The following is a 26,237-nucleotide window of genomic DNA, read 5'->3' on the forward strand; positions in this document are numbered from 1 at the left end:
CCGGCTGTTCTGCTCCAGGTCCGCACTTTTTATTATGGAGGCTTTCTATAGCATACTTTGATACCTGGTGGGCTCACATCGCTGCCTGGAACTTCTTTTAAAGGTTTTTTCCCAGCTATTTTTGCTGGATTGTCTTTCCAAATGAATTGTATAACCAGCTTGTCAGCTCCAGGAAAACAAGCCAGCCCTGGTGGTATTTCCTGGGACTGTGCTGAGTTTGCAGAGCATCTTGGGCTGGAGGCCCATGTGGGTGATGCTGGGTCTCCGTCCGTGACCCTGGCCTGCCTCCATCTGCTCCAGCCTGCGTCCACGTCTCTCAGGAGAGCGTTACAGCTTCCCTCATGTGGGTTTTGCCGAGGCGTTTTCTTTTCTTTTCTTTTATAAAAGTATTTTCTCTTCCATTCAGTCTTCAAGCTGGGCTTGTTTGCATATGCGCAGGCCCTCAGTATTGTGTGTGTTGATTTGATAATCTGCTGGTTCACTGATTTGCTCATGATTGCAGTAGCGTTTCCATTGCTCATTTTGATTCTGTTGAATCCAGATGTAAAAGCAAGTCATCTGCAAGCAGAGCTGGTTTTCCCTCTTCCGTTCCAGTTCTGGTCTGGAGGCTGGGCTGTGCCGGGTGCTGGCTAGGGGGGTGCTGCCTGGGGACCCACTGCTCTCTGATCCCATTTCCTCACCTGCCAGTTGGGGCAGCAGAGGGACCTGCCCCAGGGGTGCTCTGGGGACTAGATGAGAAAGTGAACGTGGACCCCCCCCAGGCCTGCTCCTGGCACTCAGGGTGTCTGGTCTGGGGTACCTGGTCTGCAGACGGGGGCTTCCAGGGGACCATGCGATGCCTCAGTTGGCTTGCTGAGCATCCTGCTGGGCCTCTGGGGGCAGGGGCCTGGCCACACCTTTTCCTTCTGCCTGGAGAGGAAGCTCCTCTGGATGGCACTGGGACCCTCTGCTTCAAGTATTTTTTAAATAGTCATTCCTCAGTGCCAGCCCTGTTTTAGGTGCTGACGAGAGGTCTGGGAACAAGGCAGACAAACCCCTCCTCCGTGGGGCTGACCCTCTGTGGGGAGGGACAGAGGGTAGGCAGGGTGACAGATGGCTGTGCAGCATGCGGGCTGGGGATGAGGGTGTTGGGCGAGGCAGGGAGGCAGGTTCTCTGGGGTGGCGAGAAGTGGGCATTTTATCTGCAGGTGGCCAGCAGCCTCGGGGAAGCAGAGATGGACACGCTTCCTTTTTCCCGCACACGCGTGTTACATGGAATGTCCGCCTGTCCTGGGGGAGACCAACCCCAGCTCTCCCACAGGGAGGTGGTGCCGTTGGGGCCCAGATCCCACTGTCTCTGCTCTGGCAATCCTGCTGGCTTGCCCCTCATGGCCCCAGGGTGGCTGCTGCACCTCTGAGCCTGCATCAGGGTTCCGAGCTTGATGAGGGGGCCAATATGCCCTGCGTTCTCTGCTGCAGAGAGAAGATCCTAGAGGTGCAGACTTCAGGACAGGTGTGCATAAGCCCCTTGGTTTCCAAGATCCTGGGAAGGCTTTGTTTCGTTTTGGCTTGACTGAGTTTAAATCCTCTGGCGATGTGAGGGGATCCCCTACCCACCTCCAGAAGTAGAGAATGTTCTAGCCTCTGCAGATATGGGCGTGGGCCTACTGTCTCCCCTTTCTGCTTTGGGCTCATGAAGAGCCTGGGACCTCCTGGGCATCTCCCCTTCCCCGGGCGGTGAGTCCTGGGTTCGTGACGCCTGTTTTCTCAAACTCTGTTCTGTGTCCTCTCCCTTCCTGGTTTTCTGGTCCCATGGCCAGGCCTTGGAGCTGGGATCAGAGACGCAGGATCGGGGACTCTCTCTGGTCCCGTAGCAGCCAGGTATTGCAGGCCGAGACCCCTCCTCTTTGTGGGTCTTCCCCAGCCGGTCTGAGGAAGCGCCCCATTGGCAGAGGTTTGAAGCTGGTGCCCTCGGGGGACTGTTGTCGGGGCAGCCTGGAACAGCCTACTTCAAGCCAAAATTTGTGTGAGGCTTCATATATTTTTTGAAAGATTTATGAGAATGTTGTGGTCTGTGCTATAAATATCTATTTGCTTTAGTATTAAAATAATGCATCCCCATCATGTCCCTAATCTGAGTGGAACCGACAGCCCAGGAAGACGTGTGGTGGCTTAATGCCCTCAGAGTCCCCATGTGCACCCCGCGCACCCACAGTGCATGCACCCCAAGTGAGGATGCTGGGCTGTCGTGTCCAGGAATGTGCTGGGGGTGCTACATGAAAAGCCCCGAGAGGGAGCTAAACGTAGCCTGGTCATGGACCTCGATGCCTCTCAGTGGGCTTCCCTTGGCTCAGGCCTGAGGAAGCGCCACCAGCCATGGCTCGGGGCCTGGAGGGCCCGCCGTGCCCTGAGAGTGCTGCATACTCACGCTGGGAGGCAGCGCGCTGGGGGACAGAGGCTGGCTGGGTGACAGGGAGGGCGTCTCCCTTTCCTTAGGGGCCGTCTGTTCATGGAAGGTTCTGGAGAGCACTACCGCAGCCTCCTCCGGGGTCGAGGGTATCTCACAGAGATGGCGCTGTGTCCACATTGGGGAAGGTAGCCTTTAGGTTTCATCATGTGGGGCTTTGAGGACGCTCACATCCTTCCCCGTTATTCAGCCCGGAAGGGTCTGAGTCCCCATGTCATCGCTGCCTCCTGTGTCCCCACCATTATGAAGGGAAAGTGGTGGTTTGCTGGAGTGGGGGCCCCAGAGGCTGAGGGAGGGTGACCCTGCTTTGGAGAGGGTCTGCCCAGCATGCATGCAGCATTCTGCAACCTGTGGTGTGGGGTGGAACCTGCTGGGCCCATGGGGGTTGATGTCCACCATCAGTGCTCAGGTGTGGGATTCCAGCTGGGGCACAAGAGGGCTGGGAAGCAAGACCCATGATAGCAAGGAAGAGGGGTGGGGAGACTCTGCTGTTTCCTCCTGGGAGGCCATCGAGCTCCTGCTGTTGGGGCCCTGCCTCGGGAACAGAGGCTGGCTCAATGCTGCTGCCCTCCCCACTCTCGTGGGGCAGAGACAGCAGCCAGCTCTCACCCCAGTGGCCTGACATCTGGGCTGCAGTGGAGGGAAATTTCCAGGGCAGTGACGGAAATCTGCAGAGGTCGGGACGCACGGGTGACCCCTGAAATGTGGTGGGTCACCTCCTGAGTCACAGTGTCCCCCGTAGACCCACCTTGGGAGGTGATGTTGTAATCCCTGCGGACGCACTTTACAGTCAAGGGGACTGCCGGTGCCCCACCCCTTCCAGGAGACACTTTCCCCGGGTCTCGGCAGGCATGTTGTGGTACCTCTCTCGCTGTTAGTGGGTATTCTTCCTTCTGACTCCAGGCCTTAATTTAACTCTGGGATTCCTCTGTTTCTGGGCTGAGGGGGCCAAGACAAACAGCTGCCCCAGGGGCCATAACCACGAGATTAGGGCATCATCCTGGGAGGCAGGAGGGCCCACTGGTTGGGTCCTCTTCTTCTCCCAGTGTCTGGCCCACGTGACCACAGAAGGGACTGGGAGGGGCCCCTCCGCTTGGCTGGAGCTACATCTCTTCGCTGAAAATGGGGCAAGTGGGCAGGGACTTGGGCATGGGGGTGCCCGTGCCTTCACGAAACACCGTGTACCAGCCCCCAGAGCACACGGGTTAGTGAGGGGCCGGAGTCTTGGCCGGGCTGGGGCCTGCCTGGGGGCAGAGATCCCGCTGGACAGGATGGGCCTCCCTGCAGACCTGAGGGGCCAGAGATGCAGGAAGCAATGTCCCAGACCAGGGATGGCCAGCGGCCACAGCAGCCTCACTCCCAAGCTGGAACGGGGTCGACCCTCTTGTCATATAGGCAGATGGGGAAGACCGCCGTGTGTGGAGGCTGCGTGAGCCGAGAAGCTGTTTACACGGGCACCAGCCAGTGGACACTCGGGCTTCGTCGCTGTTCCGTGAGGAGTGAGTGGGCTAGAGCGGGCGTTTGTCTCTCTGAGTATAAGGGGCACTTCCTAGAGTTAGTGCCCTCTGCATTTCACAGGGACACTGCAGAAACGCCATGGGGAGATCTGCTGACCTCCCCCAGCAGTCAGGGACAGCGGGCGATGGGAGTCATGGCAGGTAAAAGGGGACAAGGAGGCGCCGCCTGGAAACTGTCACGTGGACGTGTTGGGGGTTTAGGAGAGTGGAGAGTGGATCCGGGAGAAGCAGCGATGGACGATACAGCAGGCAGAGCTCGTCTGGACTGAAGGCCAGTGAGTCTTCCAGCAGGAAGCACCCGTCACATTCGAGTGGTCCTGATGGAAAAGGCCAACGCCTCACGTATCCTGTGGGAAAGTCTGAATTCCAAGTGAGAGAGAATCCAGGAGCGTCCAGACAAGTGATAAGAACCGTCTGCCCCCGAGGGGACGGAAGCGGTGTGGCTACTCAAGAGGAGCTGTGTATCTAGGATCCCGCCTGGAAAACAAAGGTAGCCAAGAATTCCAAACCTCATGGACACTGTTGTTCCCATGTGTGGGCCACAGACACGAGGGCTCAGATCCTGCCCACCTGTCTGCCTGGTGGGGCTTGGTGATTCTCCAATGAGAATAAGACAAAGATGTGGTTCGAAAGCCACTTCCGACGTGGCCGTCATCCAGCTGTGGTTGCCGCATCACTGAGCCCATGGAGTTGTTTTCCGACTAAATGACAGTCTTAGATGGAGGAACAGCCCAGGGCTGGGAGCAAGTGGGTACAGGAAGGTGGGTTGTTCCCCAGGAGACCGAGTGGGCTGGGCGGGCGCCTACAGATCCCCACTCTGGCTGCCCTGTGTGTCCGTGGGGGGGCCGCTGTTTGCTCAGGCGCTGACCTGTCAGGGAGAGTGTATGTGTGTTTGGGGGGCTGCCTGAGGCTGTAGCTCCGCCCACCACCCCCAGTTGGTCTGGGCTAATGAGTCCTTTCGCTGGGCCAGCCCTGCAGGGCCCCCCAGATGTCACTGCGAGAAAGATGCAGCACATCCCCAGCATCTCTTAGGGCAGATGATTCAACTACATGATTATCAGCAGATGTAAATGTCGGGGAGGGGAAAATCCCCCTTCTAGTGCTCTTGTGTCCTTGTGACTGGACCAATAATAAGTAAAGTTGACACAAGACCAGATTAACAAGCGAAAAGCCCAATTTAATTGCATGTGCACAGGAGAATCATGAAAGCAGGCGGTACATATATCTTTTACATGAAGAAACAATAAATTTGTGAAGAATTGACAGGACAAAGGAACGTAGGTTTGGGGTACATCGATAGTGAGGAATTTAAGTAGAGCTTAGGTTTGAGATAATAAATCAACAAGGTTTGTTTATGCAGCTTCTCGGCCCTGAATTCCTAGCTCTGGTGACAATGATGCAGGGCGCGCGCCTTTCACGTGGGGGTTGTATTTCCTGCTTCCGGGGGAACAGAGACAGGAGGGTCACAGTGCCCTCTTTCCCTCTCAAACAACTTTAACTCAGAATAATCATTATGCCATTGTGAGATGTCTTGGAGTGGCCTGTCTTGGTCCCCAATGTGAGAAAATGACCTCGGCATCAGGTGGTGCCACCAGCAGCTCATTATTCTTTAGCCGCTGCCTGTGGCCCCTTCATGGGACTGCCAGCTCCCGCACCCTTCCCTGGAGGTTTGTGACCACCTCCACGCCTTCATGAGGCTCTGTAACCCCACTGGCCGTGGGCCAGGGGCAACCACTTAGCGTGGGGAAGCTGACACCCAGAGCTGCCAGCCCCATCCACCTCCTTGGTCCTCCCCCCTCTCCACGATGGAGTCAGCAAGGTGCAGGATGCTCTGGGGTTAGGGTGCTCCCTCCTAAGGGAGCCTACCCAAGGGCATCTGCAATGTGGAAGTCTCCGCCCCACCCCACGGCGGCCCCCAGCGGGGCCAATTGAGAAACTACGAGGCCTGACCTTCTGCAGGTAGAGAGGGCAACACAGTGGGACAGAGGGTGGGTCTGGGCTGAGTACACGTGCTGGGGGGTCATCGTTGTACCAGGGTCACCCGTGAGCCCACCCCAGGAGTGAAAGGGGCCTGAGACGGGACCTTGGGAGAACAGCTTCCCGCAGGGGAGCCTGGGGAGGGGGCAGTTAGGAGCCTGGCGTGGCCTCTGCCCTGTCTGAGCCTGCGCGCGTGTTCTCTGAACACTTGGCTTCCGGAACTGGCCCCGCTGACCTGCGTGAGGTGTCCCCCCTCGGCCTGGGGAACGCGTGCTCCACCCACAAGCCGCCTCCCCACGCCCCTCTTCCTCAGCAGCTGCAGACATCTTCTCTGGGCCCATCCCTGGCACAGAGCTGCCAGTATTGGTGGGCCTGACGGAGCATCTGCAGCCCAGACTCGGCCCTTCCTGTGGCTCCAGAAGCCCCCAGGTGGATCAGGAGGCAGTTTCATTATAATATTGAGAGGCTGTAAGTACCTGTTGTCAGGCATTTGCTTTCTGGGGAACAAAAATTACTTGGAAAGAAAAAGAGCTTGGGGTGAATCACTTAAACCTGCAAAGCACGCAAACAGCATCCAATTAGAATGGCAATCACCCAGCCATTAGTCACTGGCTCTTGCTGTGGCCCCGTGGCATTTTGCACGGAAACCCCGGGACTGCCCCGGGAGCCTGGGCTCAGCAGTTAATTCCTCTTCTTGCTGAGATCTAATTCCAATTCCTCCTCTTCTGGCCTAAGTCGATTACTAGAGGAAGCGGCTCAGAAACTGAGATGGTTTGAGGAGATGGTTGAATGGGGCACCTGCTCTCAGCCGGGAGGCCAAGCCAAGGCGGAGCGAGGGCTTCCACTCCTTGTTGTCACTGCTGCCTGGTGATTTGTGGCACCTGAGGCCCCTTGAGCAGGGAGGGCACCAGACCCCAGCACTTCCACTGCCGCTGTTTGGAGCTTCTGGGGTCGGGGGCCTCAGTGGAGCCCACGGCGGCCTCCCCAACTCGGCCTTTTCCAGCCAGGCCGCTGCTGGAGACCTAGAGCTCGTGTCAGCTGTCCCTGCCAAGAGCATTTTGATGCACTTGACTTGAAGGGGAAAACCCGGCCCCATCTCAGACAATCGTGAGCGTGTCTGACAGCCCGTGGGTCCCGGAGGGGTGGCCTCCGTCCGAGTGGCTCAGCCTGGCTGGCCTGGGGTGGAAGACAGCTTTCAGAGGAAGGGGGTGGATAAGGACACTTGAAGAGTGGCCAGGTCGGCAGGTGGAGACGGGAGAGCAGGTGGTTGGATGAGGGTGTGGTGAGAGCCTGGCGAGGCTGGGGTGGCAGTGAGGGTGCATGGAGAGAGAGCCTGGTGAGGCTGGGGCGGTGGGCCCGGTCACAGATCCCAGAAGGAAGCAAGGTATTTTCCCAGACGAGCATGCTTGGAAGGTGTGGGGAGTGGATTCGTGTCCAGAGGCTGCCATAACAAAGTCCCACAGCTGGGTGGCTTCAAACAACAGGAATTCATTCTCCCACAGTTCTGGAGGCCCGGAGTCCGACATCAAGGTGTCAGCAGGGGACTAGTTCCTCCTGGAGGCCGTAGGGGAGGCACGGTTTCACCTCTCCTCTCTTAGGGTTTGCAGCTACCTGAGAATTAGATTGACATAAGATGGATTAATAGGAGAAAAACATCCAAATTTATTTAATGCAAGTTTTACATGACATGGGAGCCCTCATAGGGAAATGAAGACCCAATGAAGTGGCAAGACCTTAATGTTTTTATGCCAGTTTGAACAAAGAGAGGTGATTGTGGACAAGTAACTGAAACGAGTGGAACTATTTTAACACAGTCTGTCTGTGCAGAAATCTCTGAGCTTCAACTTCCCGTCCTTGAGGATGAGAATTTACTTTCCTCCTGGGGCAGGGCGGACATCTTCCATCTGGGGGTTTATTTCAGGAAGAAAAGGGAGAGTCAGGGCGCCCTTCTTGCACCTGCAGTTTTTTTGTGTCTTTAGCTCAAAATAACCTGTATGCCAAATTGGCATGTTTTAGGGTGGCGTAATTCCACCACCCTCCTTCCTCCCCTTGAAAGCTCCCCCACGAGTCTCATTGTCCAGAAGCTGAGCTGGTGAATTGCTCCATATCTCAGTGAACACTGTCTTGGTCCTGAGAACAGGTCAGTTTAGTTACACCGTTGTGTCTCGTTGGAGGAGGCAGTGTCGTAGGTGGGCTCCCACCAGAGTCAGGCCTCTATGTGGTCTGAGCAATCAGCAATTTAATGAGGGGCATTTCTATGGAAACAAAAGAAAAAATAAAGGTTAATGGTTGGGGCAAATCAGAAAGCCAGCTTTTGAGTCCAGAGGGCAGTCAGTTGAGCAGACTTTTAGATCATTGGTCTCGACGCATCTTTAGATGGTGGCGTGAGGACAGTCAGTGGCAATTTTGATGCGTTTGTGCCTTTCCTGGTTTGTAGTCTGAATGTCGCTGCTGACGGCATCGGGTGTTCTGGTGAACTTTCTGAGTGGCCCACGCAGCAGCAGGCGCAAAGCTTGTGCCTACGTGAGCTGCTGTGGTGCTTTCTCCGAAGTTTATATTAAGTTGTCCAGCTTCAGACTGTAGGGCTTTGGGAACGGGGCAGTTTTCATTTTTAGTGATTCCAAATCAGAAGCGCTGGAGAAAAACTGGAAACGTTAATGATTGACAGAATACACAAAATGGCAGGAGCTGGTTCACAGAGGAAGCACGGCTCTGCTCGACACCCACAAGGACGTGCAATGGCTTTTGTTGAAACAAAGAATTCTTTCCCTACAAATGCCCCCATTTTTATTAAAGATAATTGAAGTAAAACTAATTTGTTTGCAAAGTAAGTCTAGTCTCGTTAAACTTGGCCTGATTGTTTACGTAAGTGCAGCAAGAAGGGTGATTGACCATACGGGTCCTTTTAAATCTGCTTCGTTGGAACTTTTATAGGGAATTTCAGAGTAGACTTTGAAAAGCCTCTTGGGGCTAAGAAGCTGAGTCAGCAACTTGTCACCAAACTGTGCCTTAGTACCTATAAATTTGGGTGAATTCCTTTCTTCTTGAGGTCCCCAAGATGTCCTGAGATTCCTGGGCCTGCCAAAAAGACTTCTTTACTCACCTGTAAGACCAGGAACTCTGTAAGCCAGGTGCCAGGCCTGTATTTCAAGGGGCTTTATAAGCATTGGCTCCATAAAGTCAGCCTTAGTTTTTAAACCTGTCTGGTCATACTTGATTCTGAGTACATCATTTTAAAATATGACATTCCAGTCAAAGTTTGGTAATATAACCAATGTTTTTAATTATGTCGTCTTACAAAGAGAACAGATTCTTTTTTTTTTTTTTTTTTTGACAAAGATTAGCCCTGGGCTAACATCCACTGCCAGTCCTCCTCTTTTTGCTGAGGAAAATTGGCCCTGAGCTAACATCTGTGCCCATCTTCCTCTACTTTCTGTGTTGGACGCCTGCCACAGCATGGCTTGACAAGCAGCGCAGAGGTCCCTGCCAAAGATCCAAACCGGGGAACCTCAGGCTGCCGAAGCGGAGCATACGAACTTAACCGCTACGCCACCAGGCCGGCCCCAAGAGAACAGATTCTCATTGAACCCATGTAAATAACTATATTGTTGTGAAAATAAGAATATTTAATGAGTTTCTGAATTTTGAAGGGATCAGGTAGGGAGAAAAGATAAATATCTCAATTCTGTTTACAATCTACCAGATTGCTGTAAGCTGGAGATAAGAGGAAAGAGAAAAAGCCTTTCGTAAGTCCGGAAAACAAAACACTGAAGAACCAGCAAGGCTTCGAACAAAAAGTCATAAAAGTGATAGTCATCTTCATCAGTTCATTGAGTCCCATGTAATTAATTCTTGTTTTGCTTGATCTTGGGTTAGTAGTTTTATGAATCCATCAGTTTTTCCGTTAGAATTTTAGAAAATCTTGTCGAGTTCAGTGTATGACTTTAAAGTTATGAGAAATCTATATTCCAGGGTCCTTGTCAAAGTCCTTTCCATGAACTTTTTGAAGGTGAAGCACTTGGTCTGTCTGTAGCTGGCTGTGAAAGCTTTCAGGAAAGCGTCAGAGTGAAACATAACTCTGTCTGAATGACAGAGGACTCAAAGGAGCTGTGGCTAAAGATGTGGCGAAAATGACGTGAGTGACAAGGAAATTTGGTTCTTTCTGTGGCATGTAACACTTAAGCTAATAATTGGAATTATGCCTGATTATTCACACAGTGAGGACACTGGCAAACTTCTAGGCATTTCATGTCTTTTCTGAAACACTTACATCAGTAACATGTATCCCTATAAATATAATGAAAAGAAGTTTTAGCAACACTTCTTATCTGACAGTGTTTTCCATGGAATTTAACATCTCAAATAAGCCTAATTAGTTTAACATCTCCATTTTTTAAAGGAGAGATAACAAATCTTGTGAGATTCTCTAGGGAAATCCCAAAGTTAGTTCGAGGTCAAAAAGACTTTATTTCAAATTTGATTTTGGAAAGTTTGTAAAAAAAAAAAAAGTCAAAAGATTTAAAATACTTATTAAATAAGGTCTGAGGTCACTGTGAAACAGTACTTAGTTATCCATTTAACCAGAGTGACAAAGATTTTAAAGGCAAATGCAGGAATTAACATACTTGAGGGAAAAAGCAATTTAGTTTTGTTAATAGCGACAAGACTCAGTTTTTCTAAGTAATCAAAGACCTGATAAAAACAACATGAAGCATGGGAAATTATTTCGATAAGACACAGAATCTTTGTTTCCTCGGCAGATTACTCAAAAGGTAAAGGAAAACCTCTTATGCTCTCTTTTTTATGAATGTTCCATTTCATAATTTTTAGAGACGTGGTTTTCATAGTACTGGTTTTTTTAAATGTGGCAAAAGACGTGTTTATTAACTGACCCAATATCTTTAGCCTCTCTGTACCATATGAAAATAAGAAGCCAGAAGTATGTAAACATAAACTTAGGTTTAATAATGGATGTTTCAGTACTTTATCTTATTTGGAAATGATCTAAATATTTAACAAATCGAAATATTTAACAAATATTTAGATCCATCATTTAATTTAACTTAGTATAACTTTAAGATTTCAAGTTACCAAAAAAGATTTTGGAAACTACTTTTAAATAGACATGTTATAAAACATAGTTATTGTTGAAAAGTTCATTTATAAACTTTTATCCTACTTATATCTATTAAATCATTTGTCTTTTTTAAACAATTATGCTTGGATTACTCATGAAAATTTCATGAGACCTTAGACAGCTATCTGTCATCTTAAGTTATTTTTCTTGCTGACAAATTTTGTAGCATAGAGATAACATGAGCTTTTTGACTAGTAAACTCATGTAGAAAAAGTTATATGTCTACGTTATATTTAATGTTGCCAACTCTAAAGACGTGCCTGTTTTAAGTAAACCAACAACTTAAACTAGCTTTTCTTTGGAGGAAGACTAGCCCTGAGCTAACATCGGCCAATCCTTCTCTTTTCGCTGAGGAAGACTGGCCCTGAGCTAACATCCCTGCCCATCTTCCTCTACTTTATATGTAGGATGCCCACCACAGCATGGCTTGCCAAGCGGTGTCATGTCCGCACCCGGGACTCAAACCGGTGAACCTGGGACCACCAAAGCAGAACGTGTGCACCTAACCACTGAGCCACCAGGCCAGCCCCCTTAATCTAGCTTTTATATACCAAAGATTATCCTAGACCATGTGAACTTGGAAAACATTTGGGTTAGTTTTATGTTTCTGAGAATTTTAGAAATAGTTAATTTATATAAGCACTTATTTTCTATAAGCCAGTTCAATAAAGCTCTTTTACAAATTAATTTCTGCAACACCAGCCGGTGGAAGAAAAATACCTGACATGTATAATCTACATAAACATATAGGCAGATGCCACCGCAGATCTTATAGCTTTTTATTTTAAAATTTTAGCTGTGAGACAGGTACGATAATATAAAACTCTCCAGTTTATAAAAGGACGGTTAGATCCAAGTTGTGTTTCTGGCAGATGGAACAAGTTAACATTACCTGAGCCCAGCCAAAACTTTTTGCCAATATTTGAGGAGAAGACTTTTAAAGAGTTTTTCATTTGTCAGTTTGTTTCCCAATTACTCACCTCTTTTTTTCTTCAGGTTGGGAGTTGAGAGTTAGTTCGTGGAATTTTGCATTTTGAAGACCTGCCTCTCAGGTCTGGCAAAGAGATGTAGGTTTATATCTCAAAGGCACAGAGAAAGGATGTTTTCTCCAAGAAGGAGTTTGGGACATATTTTCCTATTATCAGAGATTTAGGGTGATTTTTAAGTTTTTCTTTTCCCTAAGGGTAGGATAGGCCAATGATTTTTTTGTGATGGGGCCCAAAATATGGGGAGGGTGGAAGTGATGGAGTTTCATTACAGAGCCTCAGGGAGCAGGAGGAGTGGTGGGGGTGGCAGAGGGAGCCTGCCTACACTCCCAGCCTGTGCGGTCTTCTGTGGGGTCAGGGACCGGCAGTTGAGGGGTTGAGGGAGCACAAGTGGGTGGGCAGGGAGAATTTCCAATGGGGGTGGAATGAATGTTTGCTTTTTTCTTATTAAGTTGGCCGTAAGACTAGCTGTGACGTTCTTTTAAGTTTGATCTCCCCATAGGTACCAATAGGACATTGTTTAGGATAAGAGCTTTCTAAAAAATTCCTTTTAGATATTCAAGGTCCAAATCTTTAAAGGTGTATCTATTTTCACGTGACTCTAAATCAATAAGCCTTTTCGTGACTTCATACCAATCCGCCTTGTATGACTTAGCCATGGACACAAGGCGCGTCCCCAAAGAGGGCACGGAGGATGCAGTCCTCCCCAAGAGCCGGAGCTTCTCCCAAAGACAGCCTAAGAAAGACAGACCTTCGTTGTCACAGGCGGTTCAAAACAACTCCGGTCTCCCACGAAGTGAGGCCCATTGTGTCACAGACACGCAGATCTGCCCGACTGGACGGGCGGTACCGAAACTTCTCCCAGCATAAGCAAGACAGTGAGAGGAGAGATGGCAAAGGCCCCCATGGCCTCCACGTGACAAATGACACAAAAGATGGAGACGGGCTACAATGACTGTTCCTGGGAGGCTGAGGATCAATAGCCAACAGGCTCTAAACCCCAAGCCCACACAGTTCAGAGAAATAGTTGTGGGTTTTTTTTGAGGAAGATTAGCCCTGAGCTAACATCCACACCAATCCTCCTCTTTTTGCTGAGGAAGACTGGTCTTGAGCTAACATCTCTGCCCATCTTCCTCTATTTTATATGTGGGACGCCTGCCACAGCATGGCCTGATGAGCAGTGTGTAGATCCGCGCGCGGGATCCAAACTGGCAAATCCTGGGCTGCCAGAGCGGGGCACGCGAACTTAACTGCTCCACCACTGGGATGGCCCCCAGAGAAATAGTTTTTATAAATGTTTTTCTCCTGCCAGTCTGAGTTTGGAAAGAAAGGGACAAGGAGAAACCTTTCCTTTCCTCTCTCGACTGGGCACTATGGACAGAGATCCAGAGAGCTGACTCTGGTAAGAATTCCTGTCTTCTGCGACTCTTGTCAGCTCCCCCGGGACCCTCTCCACAGGCTCTGGAGAGTGAGGCACCCCCACCTCTGACTGTCACTTTGTGCCCTCCAGAAACCACAGGGAAGACAAGATTCTACTGCTACCCCCATGGGATGTCTATCCTCTTAAGAGTGTTTGGCTGTAATTCAAGTCAAGCTGAGAGCATTCCAGAACACAGAGCCCAAAGATTCAGGAGACCTGGGTCCCTACCCTGCTCTGCCTCCACCTCCCTTTGGCTGGGAAAGGCCCCTGAGCTGCAGGTGCTGGTGCTCCTGAAGACAGAGGCTGCATGGGGTGGGCTTGGTGCCCCCACCCCCAGCCTCCCTGCCCGAGGCGAGCTGCGGCCCGGTTAGTGGCACCCGCACTGAGCTCCTTGGAGCTTTCTGCCTGTCTCACAGTCTGCCTCTCCCATCCCTGGGCAAGAATGAGCCTTTCCAGACTGAGTTTCGGGTAGGCACCGGGGCTGTAAGGCAGGAGATGGGGGCGGGGGTGCTGAGCGCCAGGAGCTCTCTCTTTCCATTTCTGTGCACAGGTGAGTGGGGCTGAGCTCTCCATCAGCAGCCTTTGGGCTTCTCTGCCTTGTGGAGTTGACCCTGCGCGTACAGGGGAGACAGGCGGGCTGCCCTCCCTCCTGCCTGTGCTGATGGACGACCGAGGGGAGCTCTTTCTGAGCAGAATGAAGCGTCAGCCAAGAAGGGCCTCGGAGCTGAAACCTGGTGGGCTGGTGGCCTGCTGCGGCTTATGCTTATTTTCATTTTGAAAATTTCAACTGGCTTTCAAAATAATAATTTTAGAAATGATCTAGAACATGTGATAGGCTCGGAAAGAAATCCCTCCCAGCCCCGCTCTCCTGCGGCGCCATCGCTGACACGGGCGGCCGTGTCCCCTGGGCTTTCTTCTGTTCTTCCCGCGTGGAGGGCTCCAGCTCCATGGGCAGGCGTGCCCTCCCCTCCTCAGGAACTCTCCATGGGCACGTCTGCTGGCGGTGGCCCTTGGCACATGGGCCTTTCTCATCTTCTGGGCAAGCCAAGTTCAAACCCGAGAGCTTCCTCTGAGGGCTGGACCCGTAGACCTCCTGCCGCAGAGACAGCCCACCCTTTCCATCATCAAGCGACGCGGTTGGCGTATCTCCTCCTGACACATTAGAAGATCTCCTCTTTCACAATTTCACTGACTCCTGGACAGTCCAGCAGCCAGGGCTGCAAGACTCAGGCCGAGTCACTCCGGTTGTGGCTGCCTTGATTTCCCCTTGACATTGAAGGTGCCTCCCTGGCTGGACCCACGACCCGTTGAAAGTCAGCACTCTCCCCCAGAGGGCAGCGTTCCCTGGAAATGGGGGGTAGGGGCTTGGCACTTGTATCTGTTCCATGTGACCAGGAGCCAACTCTGTCATTAGGAGCAGGATTTAATTATATTCTGGGATGCGTTGTTTCTGCACAGGCCTTTCTGGGACCCCGTGGCCTTGCATTTCAGCAATTACAGAACTTTGCTTGTGTTTCTGGCTGACGCCTGCATAGCAGGCCCATTTAATACCCAGGTGGACAGTCTGCAAATGTGGCGCCTGTGTCAGCCGGGTTTCCCAGCTCCAGGCCATGAGAGTGGGAGCAGGGGCTGGAGTTTGCTCTTTAAACAGCTCGCAGGCCCCTTCCTCGCAGCTGGGAGGGTGGTTCTTGCCTGTTGCTTTCCCCATGGAGGAGCTTGGACAGCCAGGCTCAGGGGCAAGCACAGGTCTTCACAGTCCCGGGGACTCCGCCAGGCTGAGAGCCACAGAATGCGGCTTTGTGGGTGGAGGTCAAGGCATTTACAAAGCTCTAAGCTTGTCTCTCTGACCTTGGCCAGGAGCTCTGTGGGACAGCCCACCTGTCCCTCTGGGGCCTTGCTGGCAGCCCCCTCCCTGGCCCCTTGGAGCTTTGGCCAAATGGGGAGAAGAGAACTCCAGCCACCCCCCCAACACAGGCTCAAAGATCCTGAGAAAGAGCGTTTCGAGAGCAGATGTGACAAGCAGGTGTTTTGGGTTTTAATTGGTGTAACTGCACTTTATCAAACACAGTTTGAAGTTGCCTGGAGCTGGGATCTCTGTCTTCTCCTCTTTCTCAGTCTCATGTCTGGGTCCTCAGACTGGAGGCCTGGTGCACGTGGAGCCCTTCTTTCCTAGGGCAAGTTGGTGGGCTCTGGGTGCGCGTCCCCACGCCTGAGGCAGCCAGCCTGGGACAGCGCTGCAGCTATCCCACCGGCAGCTTTGGGGCCATTTTGCTGAAGTGAGAGGAAGAGTCAGGAAGGCTCATTGCTCCAAACTTTGTGGCCTTGTGGGTGGGAGGGATCTTTAGGGACCCCTTGGTGTGCCCCCCTGCCCTGGCTTGTCTTCTGGATGCCTCTGCCCTGTCTCCGTCCAACAAGGCCTGCAACCCTCTGCGAGAGGCTGCCCATGACAGCCCAGAGCAGCCCAGACAGCTTGGAAAGCGAGTGTCTCGTAGCAGAGGTGGACGACACTGTCCAGTGACGTGGACCGCTCCTCTCCGGTCCCTCACAGCACCCAGGACAGTGGGTCACTGCATTCGTTTCCTGTGGCTGCTGTGACGTGACCACAAACTGGGTGGCTTAAACAACACACGTTTATTCTCTTCCAGTTCTGGAGGCCAGAGATCCGGAATCAGTTTACCTGGGCGGAAACCGGGTGTCGGCTGGCGGTGCTCCCTTTGGGGGCTCCAGGGGACAGTCCGTCCCTGCCCCTCCCAGCTTCTAGAGCTGCACGCTCCCAGCTCTTGCCTCCTCCTCGTCTTCAGAGCCAGCAGTGTAGCACCTCCCTCCAGCTGTCACATTTCCTCTCCCATGGACTGAGTTGTGTCTTCCCAAGATTCCCACGCTGAAGCCTAACCCCCAATGTGATGACGTTTGGAAGTGGGGCCGTTGGGAGCCATTAGGTTTAGATAAGGTCATGAGGGTGGTGTCCCCATGATGTGGGTCGTGTCCTTGGAAGAAGGGGAGAGGCCAGAGCTCTCTACGTGCACCACCGAGGAAAGGCCATGTGAGGGCACAGCGAGAAGGCGCCATCTGCAAGCCAGGAAGAGGGCCCTCACCAAGAACCGAAGGGGCCGGCACCTTGATCTCTGACTTCCAGCCTCCAGAACTGTGAGAAATAAATGACTGTCGTTTAAGCCGCCAGTCTGTGGTCTTTAGTGATGGCTGCCTGAGCTGACCAAGACAACTTCTTCTGTCCTCAGCCTCCCTCCCCCTCGTAAGGACCCTGTGATGACGTTTAGGGCCCACAGGGACAATCTAGGGTACTCTCCCCATAAGGTAACATGATCACAGGGTCTGGGGACATCCTTGGGGGCCATCGTTCAGCTGACCACAGTAGGGGACAGAGCCCTCGGTGGGCACGTAAGCACGAGGCCTGGACTTGACCCTGACCGTGAGCACTTTGCAAAGCGCTCTTAGCCATCGTGTCGCGTTGACTTCTCACGAGCTCCAGAGGCAGTGTAGTGTCCGAGTTTAGCAGGTGGGGAAACGGAGGGTCAGCCAAGTTCAGAGGCCACTGGATGGCCAGTGAGGAGAGGCCAGGCCCCCAAGGAGGGAGGACGGGCCTGGGGACATGGGGCCCTCTGGCTGCGGAGAGAAGCCGTGGAAGGGGGCATCAGAGCTGCCCTCGGGCACCTGAAGGGCCCTTGACAGCGATCTGTCCACTGTGTGTGGCCTCAGCAGCCAGCACCGGGCTGATGGGTGGAATCTAGGGGATCTTTGGGGTGTGAGGGGGCATCTCTGGTGGGCTTCTCAGCCCCAGCCCGGCGCCCTGCCTCGTCCCGGTCAGCAGGGGTCTCGCATGTGTGATGTGCAATGTGTGATGTCCCTCAGAGGAGCCCGGGGCCCCTCCCCTCCAAGGGAGCTCTGGCCCAAACCCAGTTGAGGACGATACTTTCAGAACTGTTTATGCTCCTCTTGGGGAGTTGCTGGCTCCCACCCCGTTCCACTTGGGGGAGGGTCAAGGAAGACAGGAGCCTAGCACTCCGTACCTTTATCTGCATGGGGAGGACCTTGGTGACAAGGACAGGGCAGGACAGTGGTCGAGGTCCCACTCCGCCCAGCCCCAGGGATGGGGCTGTCCCCTCTGCATGTGCCCAGCTGCTGGCAGTGCTGTGTGCTTTCTCCCGCTTGAATGCTCCCGGCCTCGGTCCTTGCAGGGCGGCAGGGAGGGGCCTTGACTCTTGCAGCCCTGAGGCCATCTGGGGGTCTCTGGAGGCATGAAGGGAGGCAGGTCTAAGGCCAGCTCCTGTGTCCCTGGACTGAGATCTTTCTGGGCTGTTGGCCCAGGCAGAGGCAGTTTTAGGGAAGGCTTCACGGGGGTCTTGGTGGCCTGCACAGGCCCCTGGTTGGGTTTGTGCCCCTGGGAGAGTTCGAGGTTGAGGCCAGGGGGGCTCAGAGGTGTGTGGAAGCTCAGCCATGGCCAGGTGGCCCTCCATGCTGTGGGCACCACCCTGCGAGCTGTGCCTCTCCCGGGCTCGCGGGGTAGACTATGCACAAGGTGGTAGTGTACGTGGTGTCACCTTGGGAATCGCAGCGGAGCATCAGGGAGCTCGCTGTACCCGGATGATGGGGGCACAGTCAGGAGTTGAGCTGAGAGCAGCTGCTCAGCTTCTGCATCCAGAACCCCCGACACCAGCAGTCACCGGGCTGCCTCACCGCCACTGCGTCGGACTGAATCTGGGGTATGACGTCAGCGTCTGTCTCCAGACAACACCCCCCCATAACGTTTCAGAAGCTGAAGTGAGGGGAAGGTGCTCCCGTGCTGCCGTCCCCCAAGCATGGCCGCCTTCAGTGCCCCCTCCTGTGCTCAACTGGAGTGTCTGCCCGAAATGGGTCTGTCATCTGCACGTTGTTTATGTTAAATAGTGTGGCTTTACAGCTTTGCTTGGCATTATACAAATTGTCGTTAAAAGTATTTATAAATATCATTCAGAGGCTGTGTGCTGTTTCATTGGCTTACCTGCCCACGTCCATTAGGCTGTGTAAAGGTTTGTCATAAACAGTTTGTTCAGCTGTGATGAATATCTTCAGAAAAACACACTTTCGTTTCTTAGGATTTGTTCCTGGTGAGAGGACGAGGGTTTCACCAATGGGTTGGATCTGCAGGTTTGGCCTGGGGCTGGCGACTGTTGAAACGTCTGGTCAGTTCCAGGCCACCTGTCTTTGGGTGAGGCCCCCAGGACAGTCTCCTGCCCACCTTGAGTTCCAGAATCTTCCACTTTCTACAGGGCCCCCTGGCTCCTGCTCCTTGAAGTCCTGGAGACTGAAGGCTGTGGGGACCCTCAGGAATGGCCCTGGGTCATCTCTCCATGCTTGCATGGCGGGGCGTGGCACCGGCTCTGCAGCCCCGATTTTGGGCATTAATCCTGGCTCCCTTTGGAGACCGTGGTCCTCACATTTGACTGATGCTCCTTGGCCGCCCTAGCCTGAGGCTCTCCTGGGTCTCCACTTCTCACTCTCTTCTCACCCTGATCTTCTCTGCCAAGCAATTAGCGAGCTGTCAGCCGTGTTGACATTGCTAATTGGCATTGCACTTCAATCTCAGTGGGATTGGGGTTTCAGAGCTGTGCAGAGACCCTGTCATCACAGGAGGGTCGCCGTTGCAATGGAGATGATGACCCTGTAGTTGATGAGAATAGCTGCTCTCATTCCTGGGGGCTTCCTGGGTGAAAGGCTCTGGCTAAGGGGGTCCTCTCCTTCACTCCTTCATTCCCCAACAACCCTCCAGTCCAGTTGCTGTCTGAGCCCTGGGAAGGGGGTGCCCAGGTCACGGCTGATGAGGGGGTGCAGGCACCAGCATGGCCTGTAGCCCCCACCCCGCTGTGCTCCTGGGCTGGGTCCTGCCTCCTGTCGTCAGATGCCTGTGCGCAGGAGACTTGTCTGGTCATTTGAAAGTTGTGTCTGCCACGGCCCACATGGGAGGCGGGTGGCGAGGTCGCTCTGTCCGCAGGCGTCCGTGCTGAAGCGCGCTCTGCCCTCCAGGTGTGTATCGTGCAGAAGCGGGACACGGAGAAGATGTACGCCATGAAGTACATGAACAAGCAGCAGTGCATCGAGCGGGACGAGGTCCGCAACGTGTTCCGGGAGCTGGAGATCCTGCAGGAGATCGAGCACGTCTTCCTCGTGAACCTCTGGTGAGCCCGCCCCTCGGGGCAGAGACCAGGCTGGACCCCCGCCGGAGCTGTGGAGGGTGCCACCCTCTCCTGCCCCTGGGTGCCTCCCTGGTGCTCCCTCCTCTCCTGCCTCTGGCACCCACAGCCCCTGCCTCCCCTCCCGTCCACTCACCTTGTGGTCCCCGGGGCTGGCAGCCATCCAGGTGTCTGAGCACACTGCGTAATGTGCGTCTCCCAGCCTGCAGGAAGCCCAGCTTTCCCACAAGGGAGGCCTGTGACCCATGGAGTTTCTGGCGCTAGAGCCAGTGGGGGAGAGTTTGCACAGGGCCTGTTTGCTCAATCTACACCACCCACCCCAGGCCACCTGCCCCTGAGAATGAGGACAGGGGGGCTTCTGGTGGGCAGGGAGTGGGACATCACATGAAAAATGAATTTTTTTCTAACTTTATTCTTGAAAGAATCAGTTGATTATCAATAAGAGTTACCTCTGAGAGCTCACAAAAGAAATTATAAAGTGGAAGGACGTCCTTAAACTGTTATTTTGTTACTGCCACCATCTTCATCATCGTCACTGTCGTCTTCTTTAGCATCATCATCACCATTACCCCTATCACCACCACCATCACCGTCATCATCAGCATCACCACCATCATCGTCATCACCACCACCATCACCGTCATCATCAGCATCCTCTTCATCATCACCATCACCACCGTCCCCACTGTCACCATCACCATGGCTGCTGGTTGTTAGAAGCCAGCCCCTTGCTCAGCACTGCCTGAGCATTCCACCTCTCTGTCTCACTTTCTTCTTTAGCAACCCTCCAAGCAGATCTTTTTACCCTCCCCACCCCTTTAGAGAAGAGGAAGCCAGGGCAGCAGCAGAAGGGCCCAGAGATGGGACATGTTCCACTCCCCATTGGTCACGTGGGCTTTCTGCCCCCAGCTGGGCCACCTCCCATCAGGACGGGCCGCTCTGTCTTTCCTGAGGGTCTTGGCTCAGAGCAGCTCCTGAGCCAAGGCAGACTCAGCGTTCTGGGCAGGACCATGCTCCTGGGGAGTGCCCGGTAGGGGTGGGGGTGGGGCTTCATTAGGTGCGGCAGGAGCCATGGCTCTGGCTCCCCAGCCGTGCACGTGCCAGGTTCTCCCTCGGCTCCCACAGGTACTCCTTCCAGGATGAGGAGGACATGTTTATGGTAGTGGACCTGCTTCTGGGCGGGGACCTGCGCTACCACCTGCAACAGAACGTGCAGTTCTCCGAGGACACGGTGAGGCTGTACATCTGTGAGATGGCACTGGCCCTCGACTACCTGCGCAGTCAGCACATCATCCACAGGTGTGTGCACACCTGACGAGGTGGGGTGCCTACCTAGGCCTGGTGGGGCCGGCAGCAGCCTTGGGTCAGTCCACCTGTGTGTGGCTGCACTCCAGCAGAACCTGGACAGACTCCTGCATGCTCTGCCCCGCCCTTGGCTGCAGACCTGCCCCCAGACGTGGCACCTGGGCCAAGCAGTGCCTGACTCCAAGGTCAGCCCCACAGCTGCTCACCTGCTGGCCACCTGGGGAGGATCCTGTCTGAGCACCTGCAGCTGAAGTTGGGCACAGAGGGCTGTTGGCTCTCTGAGAGCCCGGGGCCTGGCCGCATCTGGGTGGCCTTCACTTGGTCTGCTCAACTGCAGGATCCCTGCCGCCATCTAGCAGACGCCCGTTTGCCCATTTGCCAAGTCCCTGAGGAATTCAAACTAATCTTAATATGAGCTGAAAGCAGATGAAATTAGGAAGATAAAGCTGTGTCCACAGAACAAAACCAAAAAACCTATTGGTTTATTATAAAGTCAAATAGACGTGCTTTCTGCGTTTCTGCCCTGGGGGTTCTGTTATCTGGTCGTGATTCAGGCGCCATCTCTTACTGACGCCTGGAAGCCGGGCGAGGCCTGGGGCGAATGGGTGGAAGGCGCAGAGCTGGATCCACAGTGCTGTGCAACCCGGGGCCCTGGGAGAGGGGCTGGCCCGGAGGGTCTGGGCAAGGGGGCTCTGCTTTTTTCTTATGGGGGCTCCAGCACCCCTCTGTGTCTAGTGCAGAACGTTCTCTGCTGTGTGTCTGTGGCCCCCGACAAGGACGGGAATGGCTGCTTTTGCCCAGCTCTATCAGAATGTTGCCAGGTGGGGAGGGGGCCTAAGGCCCTGGCATCCTCCCAAGGCCCATGTCAGGCCTCTGGGGCCTCTGCCTCGGGTGGGGAGGGGCCCTCGTGGGAGCCCCTAGCCCTGCCTTGGATTACGGGGCAGGAGCGGGAAGGACTTCTGGGCTCATCTCCCCACTGTCTGCTCTTCCTACAGAGACGTTAAGCCTGACAACATTCTGCTGGATGAGCAAGGTGAGTGGGGCTGTGTGAGGCCGGGGCCGTGGGCCATGTGCCCCGGCTGTGGGACACGCCTCTGGTCTATGGGACAGTCACGCTGTCCTCTCTTCTTGCAGGACACGCGCATCTGACCGACTTCAACATCGCCACCATCATAAAGGATGGAGAGAGGGCAACCGCGCTAGCCGGGACCAAGCCCTACATGGGTGAGCCGCGGCCTCGCCCACCCTCGCACCCACCTTGCCAGCTGCTGGCTGGTCTCCCACGCTGAGCCTGTGGCTGGTGGGGTCAGGTTACTTCCCTAAAGGCACACAGAAGTAGGTGTTGGGATGAGGCTAAGCACAGCCACATCCGATCCCTATGGAAGAATCTAGGTGATGTCCGTGAGAGTTATGGGTATGACAGTGAGAAAACCCACTGCCAGTGTCAGGCTGTGGGACCTGGATTTGAACCAGGTGGTCAGTGGGCAAGGATCAACCCCTGAGGGTGGCTTCCCCGTCCAGCCCTGGTGCCAGCCTGGTCTCGGGGCCCAGCTGAGGTCCAGCCCTCCGGCCTGTGGGTCAGGGGTGCTCATCTGTTCCTTCTCTTTCTGGAAAGCTCCGGAGATCTTCCAGTCCTTTGTCAACGGTGGGACCGGCTACTCCTTCGAGGTGGACTGGTGGTCAGTTGGGGTGATGGCCTATGAGCTGCTGCGCGGATGGGTATGGAGCTCCTGCAGTCCGCAGGCTTGGCCCCCAGACCCCAAGCTGGCTGTGTCCCCCAGGGATGGCCTGAGTGCCCTGAGGAGAGATGAGGCTGTCCCCCACCCCCATGTGCTCAGGGATGTTTGTGCTGTCCATCAGCAAGGACATGCCCCTTTAGCGAAGCGTCTGAGTGGACGGGCAGTGCCTGAGCGAGTGAAGGAGGGAAGTCACTATGGATTTCCTGGGGGCTGTAGCTGGGCCTGTGCGCTGGCCTCTGGAGGTGCACAGGGTGGAGAGCTGCCCAGCAGGGCTGCCTCCTGGGGACTTGCCTCCAGTGTCCCATGCTCTCACCCCTGTGGCCACAGCTGGGCCAGCCCTGGAGTCTGGGAGGCTGGGGTCCTCGTCAAGTCACCCACTGACCTTCCCATCCCCTCATGAGAGCACTGCACCCTCAGCCACCCCATGGGACCCTGCCCTTGAAGAAGGCCCCTCCTGGCCCTCGGAGGCTGATCCACCCGGGCCCAGGCCTCTGGGGGAGATGTGCTTCCTTCCCACTGGATCCGCAGCCTCTTCTGGCCAGTTCCCTGGCCACGGTGCAGCTGCAGCCCAGGCCCAGGCCTTGCCAAGCTCAGAGCTGTGCCTGCTGTGGGCAGGGGGGCCGGGGGGGGGCGGGGCGGGTGCTGCCTCAGGTGCCTCAGGGCAGGGGGTGGGGACAGGGGCAAGGCAGCTGGTGCAGCGCTGCCTCCCCTGCCCCAGAGGCCCTACGACATCCACTCGAGCAACGCAGTGGAGAGCCTGGTGCAGCTGTTCAGCACAATGAGCGTGCAGTATGTCCCCACCTGGTCCAAGGAGATGGTGGCTCTGCTGCGGAAGGTGAGCCATCCTCCTGGAGCAAACGGCCAGCCAGGCACACGAGGCTGGACTGAGCATCCTGTCCCAGCGGTGGGCGGTGTGGAGACCCTAGTCTGGGGGAGGCATCTGGGTCTTGCATTCTGTGTGACTGTGTCCCTCGCCAGCCGGGCTCCAGCCTGGTCCAGTGGCACCTTCCTGTCCTCATGTAGTGGCTTGGCCTGTGGGCACCAGCTGTAAGCTGAATTGCGTGCACCCTAATCTAATTTAACCCTCACAACCTGGTTCCAGGACACTGGTTATCACCCCATTTCACAGATGCCCAAACCGAGGTGCAAAGAAGCAAACCCTATGCCAGGTCACTGTGTCATGCATGTTGGAGGGAGGGTGTGTGCAGGGCTGGGTGCCGGGTCCATGCTGTGCCCTGGCATCCTCTGCCCCTGTTCCTGCTGGAGATGGGCATTCACTGCCCGCTGCCTGAGGCCTGGCCACACCCCCCGGGAGCAAGCAGAGAAGACCTCGGCACCCCCTTGCTCCTCCCGTGGCCTGAGTGCGTGTCTGCAGCAGCCCAGGCGACCTCAGCCTGGTAGGGACTCGGGGCCGTGGGGTTGCCCTCAGAGTACCTGCCTCTGGGGTCTGGGGCTGGGCTGGGGGTTGCTCCTTGGCTGGCCCCCACAGCTCCCCACTTGGACAGCCACACTTTAAACACACTGGTGCATGGAGCCCAGGTCAGCATCAGGTGTGGGAGGGCGAGCTGGACATGCGAGGCATGCCTCCAGGCTCCTGTCTCCTGGCCCACAGGGTCCTCCTGGGCAGGTCCTGCCTCCTGCCGGAGACCTTTGACCCTGGAATTTTGGCCAAGCAGCTAGAGGTCTCTCCCAGCCTGAGAGAGCCTCTTAACCCAGCTTTCTCCCCATGAAGCTGTGTCCACACCTGCCCAGGAGGCGCACAAGGGCGACCTTGGCCCCCAGAGGCCTGAGTGGGAAGTGGGATGATCCGCGCGCCAAGCTCCTCGCTGGGGGAAGACTCAGATGGGGTCTGCGGCGTTTCACCCAGAAAGAAGACCACATGTGGGAAGATGCCCAGCCCCGGCCGCCCTGGGGCTTCATCAGGGCTGTGACGTGTTGGTTGCGGTCCTCTCGCCAGCCCTGCAGTTAGCCAGGCTGAGGCTGCCGCCTGCTGGGGACTCTGGGCAGAATGTCCCTGCAGACCCCAGATGCTTTCTTTTGTCCTCGGGCTCCAGGGGCTTGGCTGGGCCACTCAGACCAAGGTGTCCCCTTGGCTGCGTTACTGCACTGGCTGATTTAAAATCCGGGCTGCCTTTCCTTGCCCGACCCTTGAGATCCTGCATTTCTGAACCTCAGGCCTTCTGGCAACCCCTCCACAGGGTGCCCTGGCTGGGGCAGGCAGCCAGCTCTTCACGTGGGGCACGTGCTGGGCTCTGGGGCCACCTGATGTGGGCTTTGTTTCAGCTTCTCACTGTGGACCCCAAGCACCGTGTGTCCAGCCTTCAGGACATGCAGGCGGCCCCGTCACTGGCCGGCGTGCTGTGGGACGACCTGAGCGAAAAGAAAGTGGAGCCAGGCTTCGTGCCCAACGTAAGCCTGCTGGGTGGCCTGGGCGGTGGCCCCAGGGCAGCGTGGGCAGAACCCACGGCCAGGCTCAGCACCCTGTCCCTCCACAGAAAGGCCGCCTGCACTGCGACCCCACCTTCGAGCTGGAGGAGATGATCCTGGAGTCGAGGCCCCTGCACAAGAAGAAGAAGCGGCTGGCCAAGAACAGGTCCCGGGACAGCAGCAGGGACAGCTCCCAGTCTGTGAGTGCTGGGGGTGGGGGGTGTCCCTGTCGGGCACGGGTGTGGGGTCCTCTCCACCACCTCACAGCATCCTGCCAGGCTCCTGTAGGGAGCACACCCTGAAAGTCCGGCAGATGGTTGTCCTGAGGTCCCGAGAAGTCCCTAAACCTTTCTCCTGCCTCCCAGCCCAGTGCCTCTCCTGCAGCTTCTCTGAGCCTCTGGCATCCTTCTCTGAAGTGGGTGGGCGGGGGACCATCGGGAGCCTGGGGAAGCCCCGCCTGCCTCTTCTGGCTGCTGGTGGTGGCTGCCGTCCTTGGCGTTCCTGGGCTTGTGGATGCATCATACCAGTCTCTGCCTCCTTTGTCACATGGACTCTCCCTGCATGTGTCTGTGACTCCTCTTCTTCAAAGGACCCCAGTCATTGGAAAGGACCCACCCTACTCCAGGATGACCTCCCCCAGTTTCACTCACTGCACATCCGCGGTGCCTTTATTTCATATCAGAGGTGGTGGGGTTAGGGATTCACTTTGGGGGGACATGGTGTAACCCATAACAGCTCCCCCCCTGCCCCAGGTCATGCAGCCTCTCTGGAGAGGGTAGGGGTCTTCCTGGGGAGTGTGAGCATGTGTGGGGTCAGGACTGAACCTGTGCCAGGGTATGGCTGGTGTTCAGCAAAGCACCTAGGGATGCAGGTCTGATGGCAGGGGGCACAGTGGTGACACTGAATGTGGTCAGTGGTCTTCCTGCCCCTGGACCCAGCCCAGCCAGTGGAGAATGCCCTGGGGTGCCCCTCAGGCCCCCAGCCCCTGTGCAAACTCCTCACACCTGGTGGGCCTTCTGTTGCTCGCGGGCACAGGGTCTGGGCAGAAGATGGGCGTCAGTCCCCTCCTCACCACAGTGTAGGGCCAAGGGTTGG

General features: G+C 55.1%; 1 protein-coding gene across 1 annotated transcript in view; it reads left to right on the forward strand.

Annotated features, from left to right (window-relative positions):
* Nucleotides 1-26,237, forward strand: part of STK32C (serine/threonine kinase 32C) — a 101,106-nt gene that overhangs the window by 67,756 nt on the left and 7,113 nt on the right. Inside the window, exons 3-10 of the mRNA XM_044748434.2 lie at nucleotides 19,505-19,656; nucleotides 20,797-20,970; nucleotides 21,972-22,009; nucleotides 22,111-22,200; nucleotides 22,592-22,695; nucleotides 23,434-23,550; nucleotides 24,999-25,124; nucleotides 25,211-25,342. Coding sequence (XP_044604369.2) covers nucleotides 19,505-19,656; nucleotides 20,797-20,970; nucleotides 21,972-22,009; nucleotides 22,111-22,200; nucleotides 22,592-22,695; nucleotides 23,434-23,550; nucleotides 24,999-25,124; nucleotides 25,211-25,342 — 933 coding nt within the window. The remainder of the gene's footprint in view (nucleotides 1-19,504; nucleotides 19,657-20,796; nucleotides 20,971-21,971; nucleotides 22,010-22,110; nucleotides 22,201-22,591; nucleotides 22,696-23,433; nucleotides 23,551-24,998; nucleotides 25,125-25,210; nucleotides 25,343-26,237) is intronic.

Source organism: Equus asinus, chromosome 2 (genome assembly GCF_041296235.1).
Source record: "Equus asinus isolate D_3611 breed Donkey chromosome 2, EquAss-T2T_v2, whole genome shotgun sequence".
NCBI classification, from domain to species: Eukaryota; Metazoa; Chordata; class Mammalia; order Perissodactyla; family Equidae; genus Equus; species Equus asinus.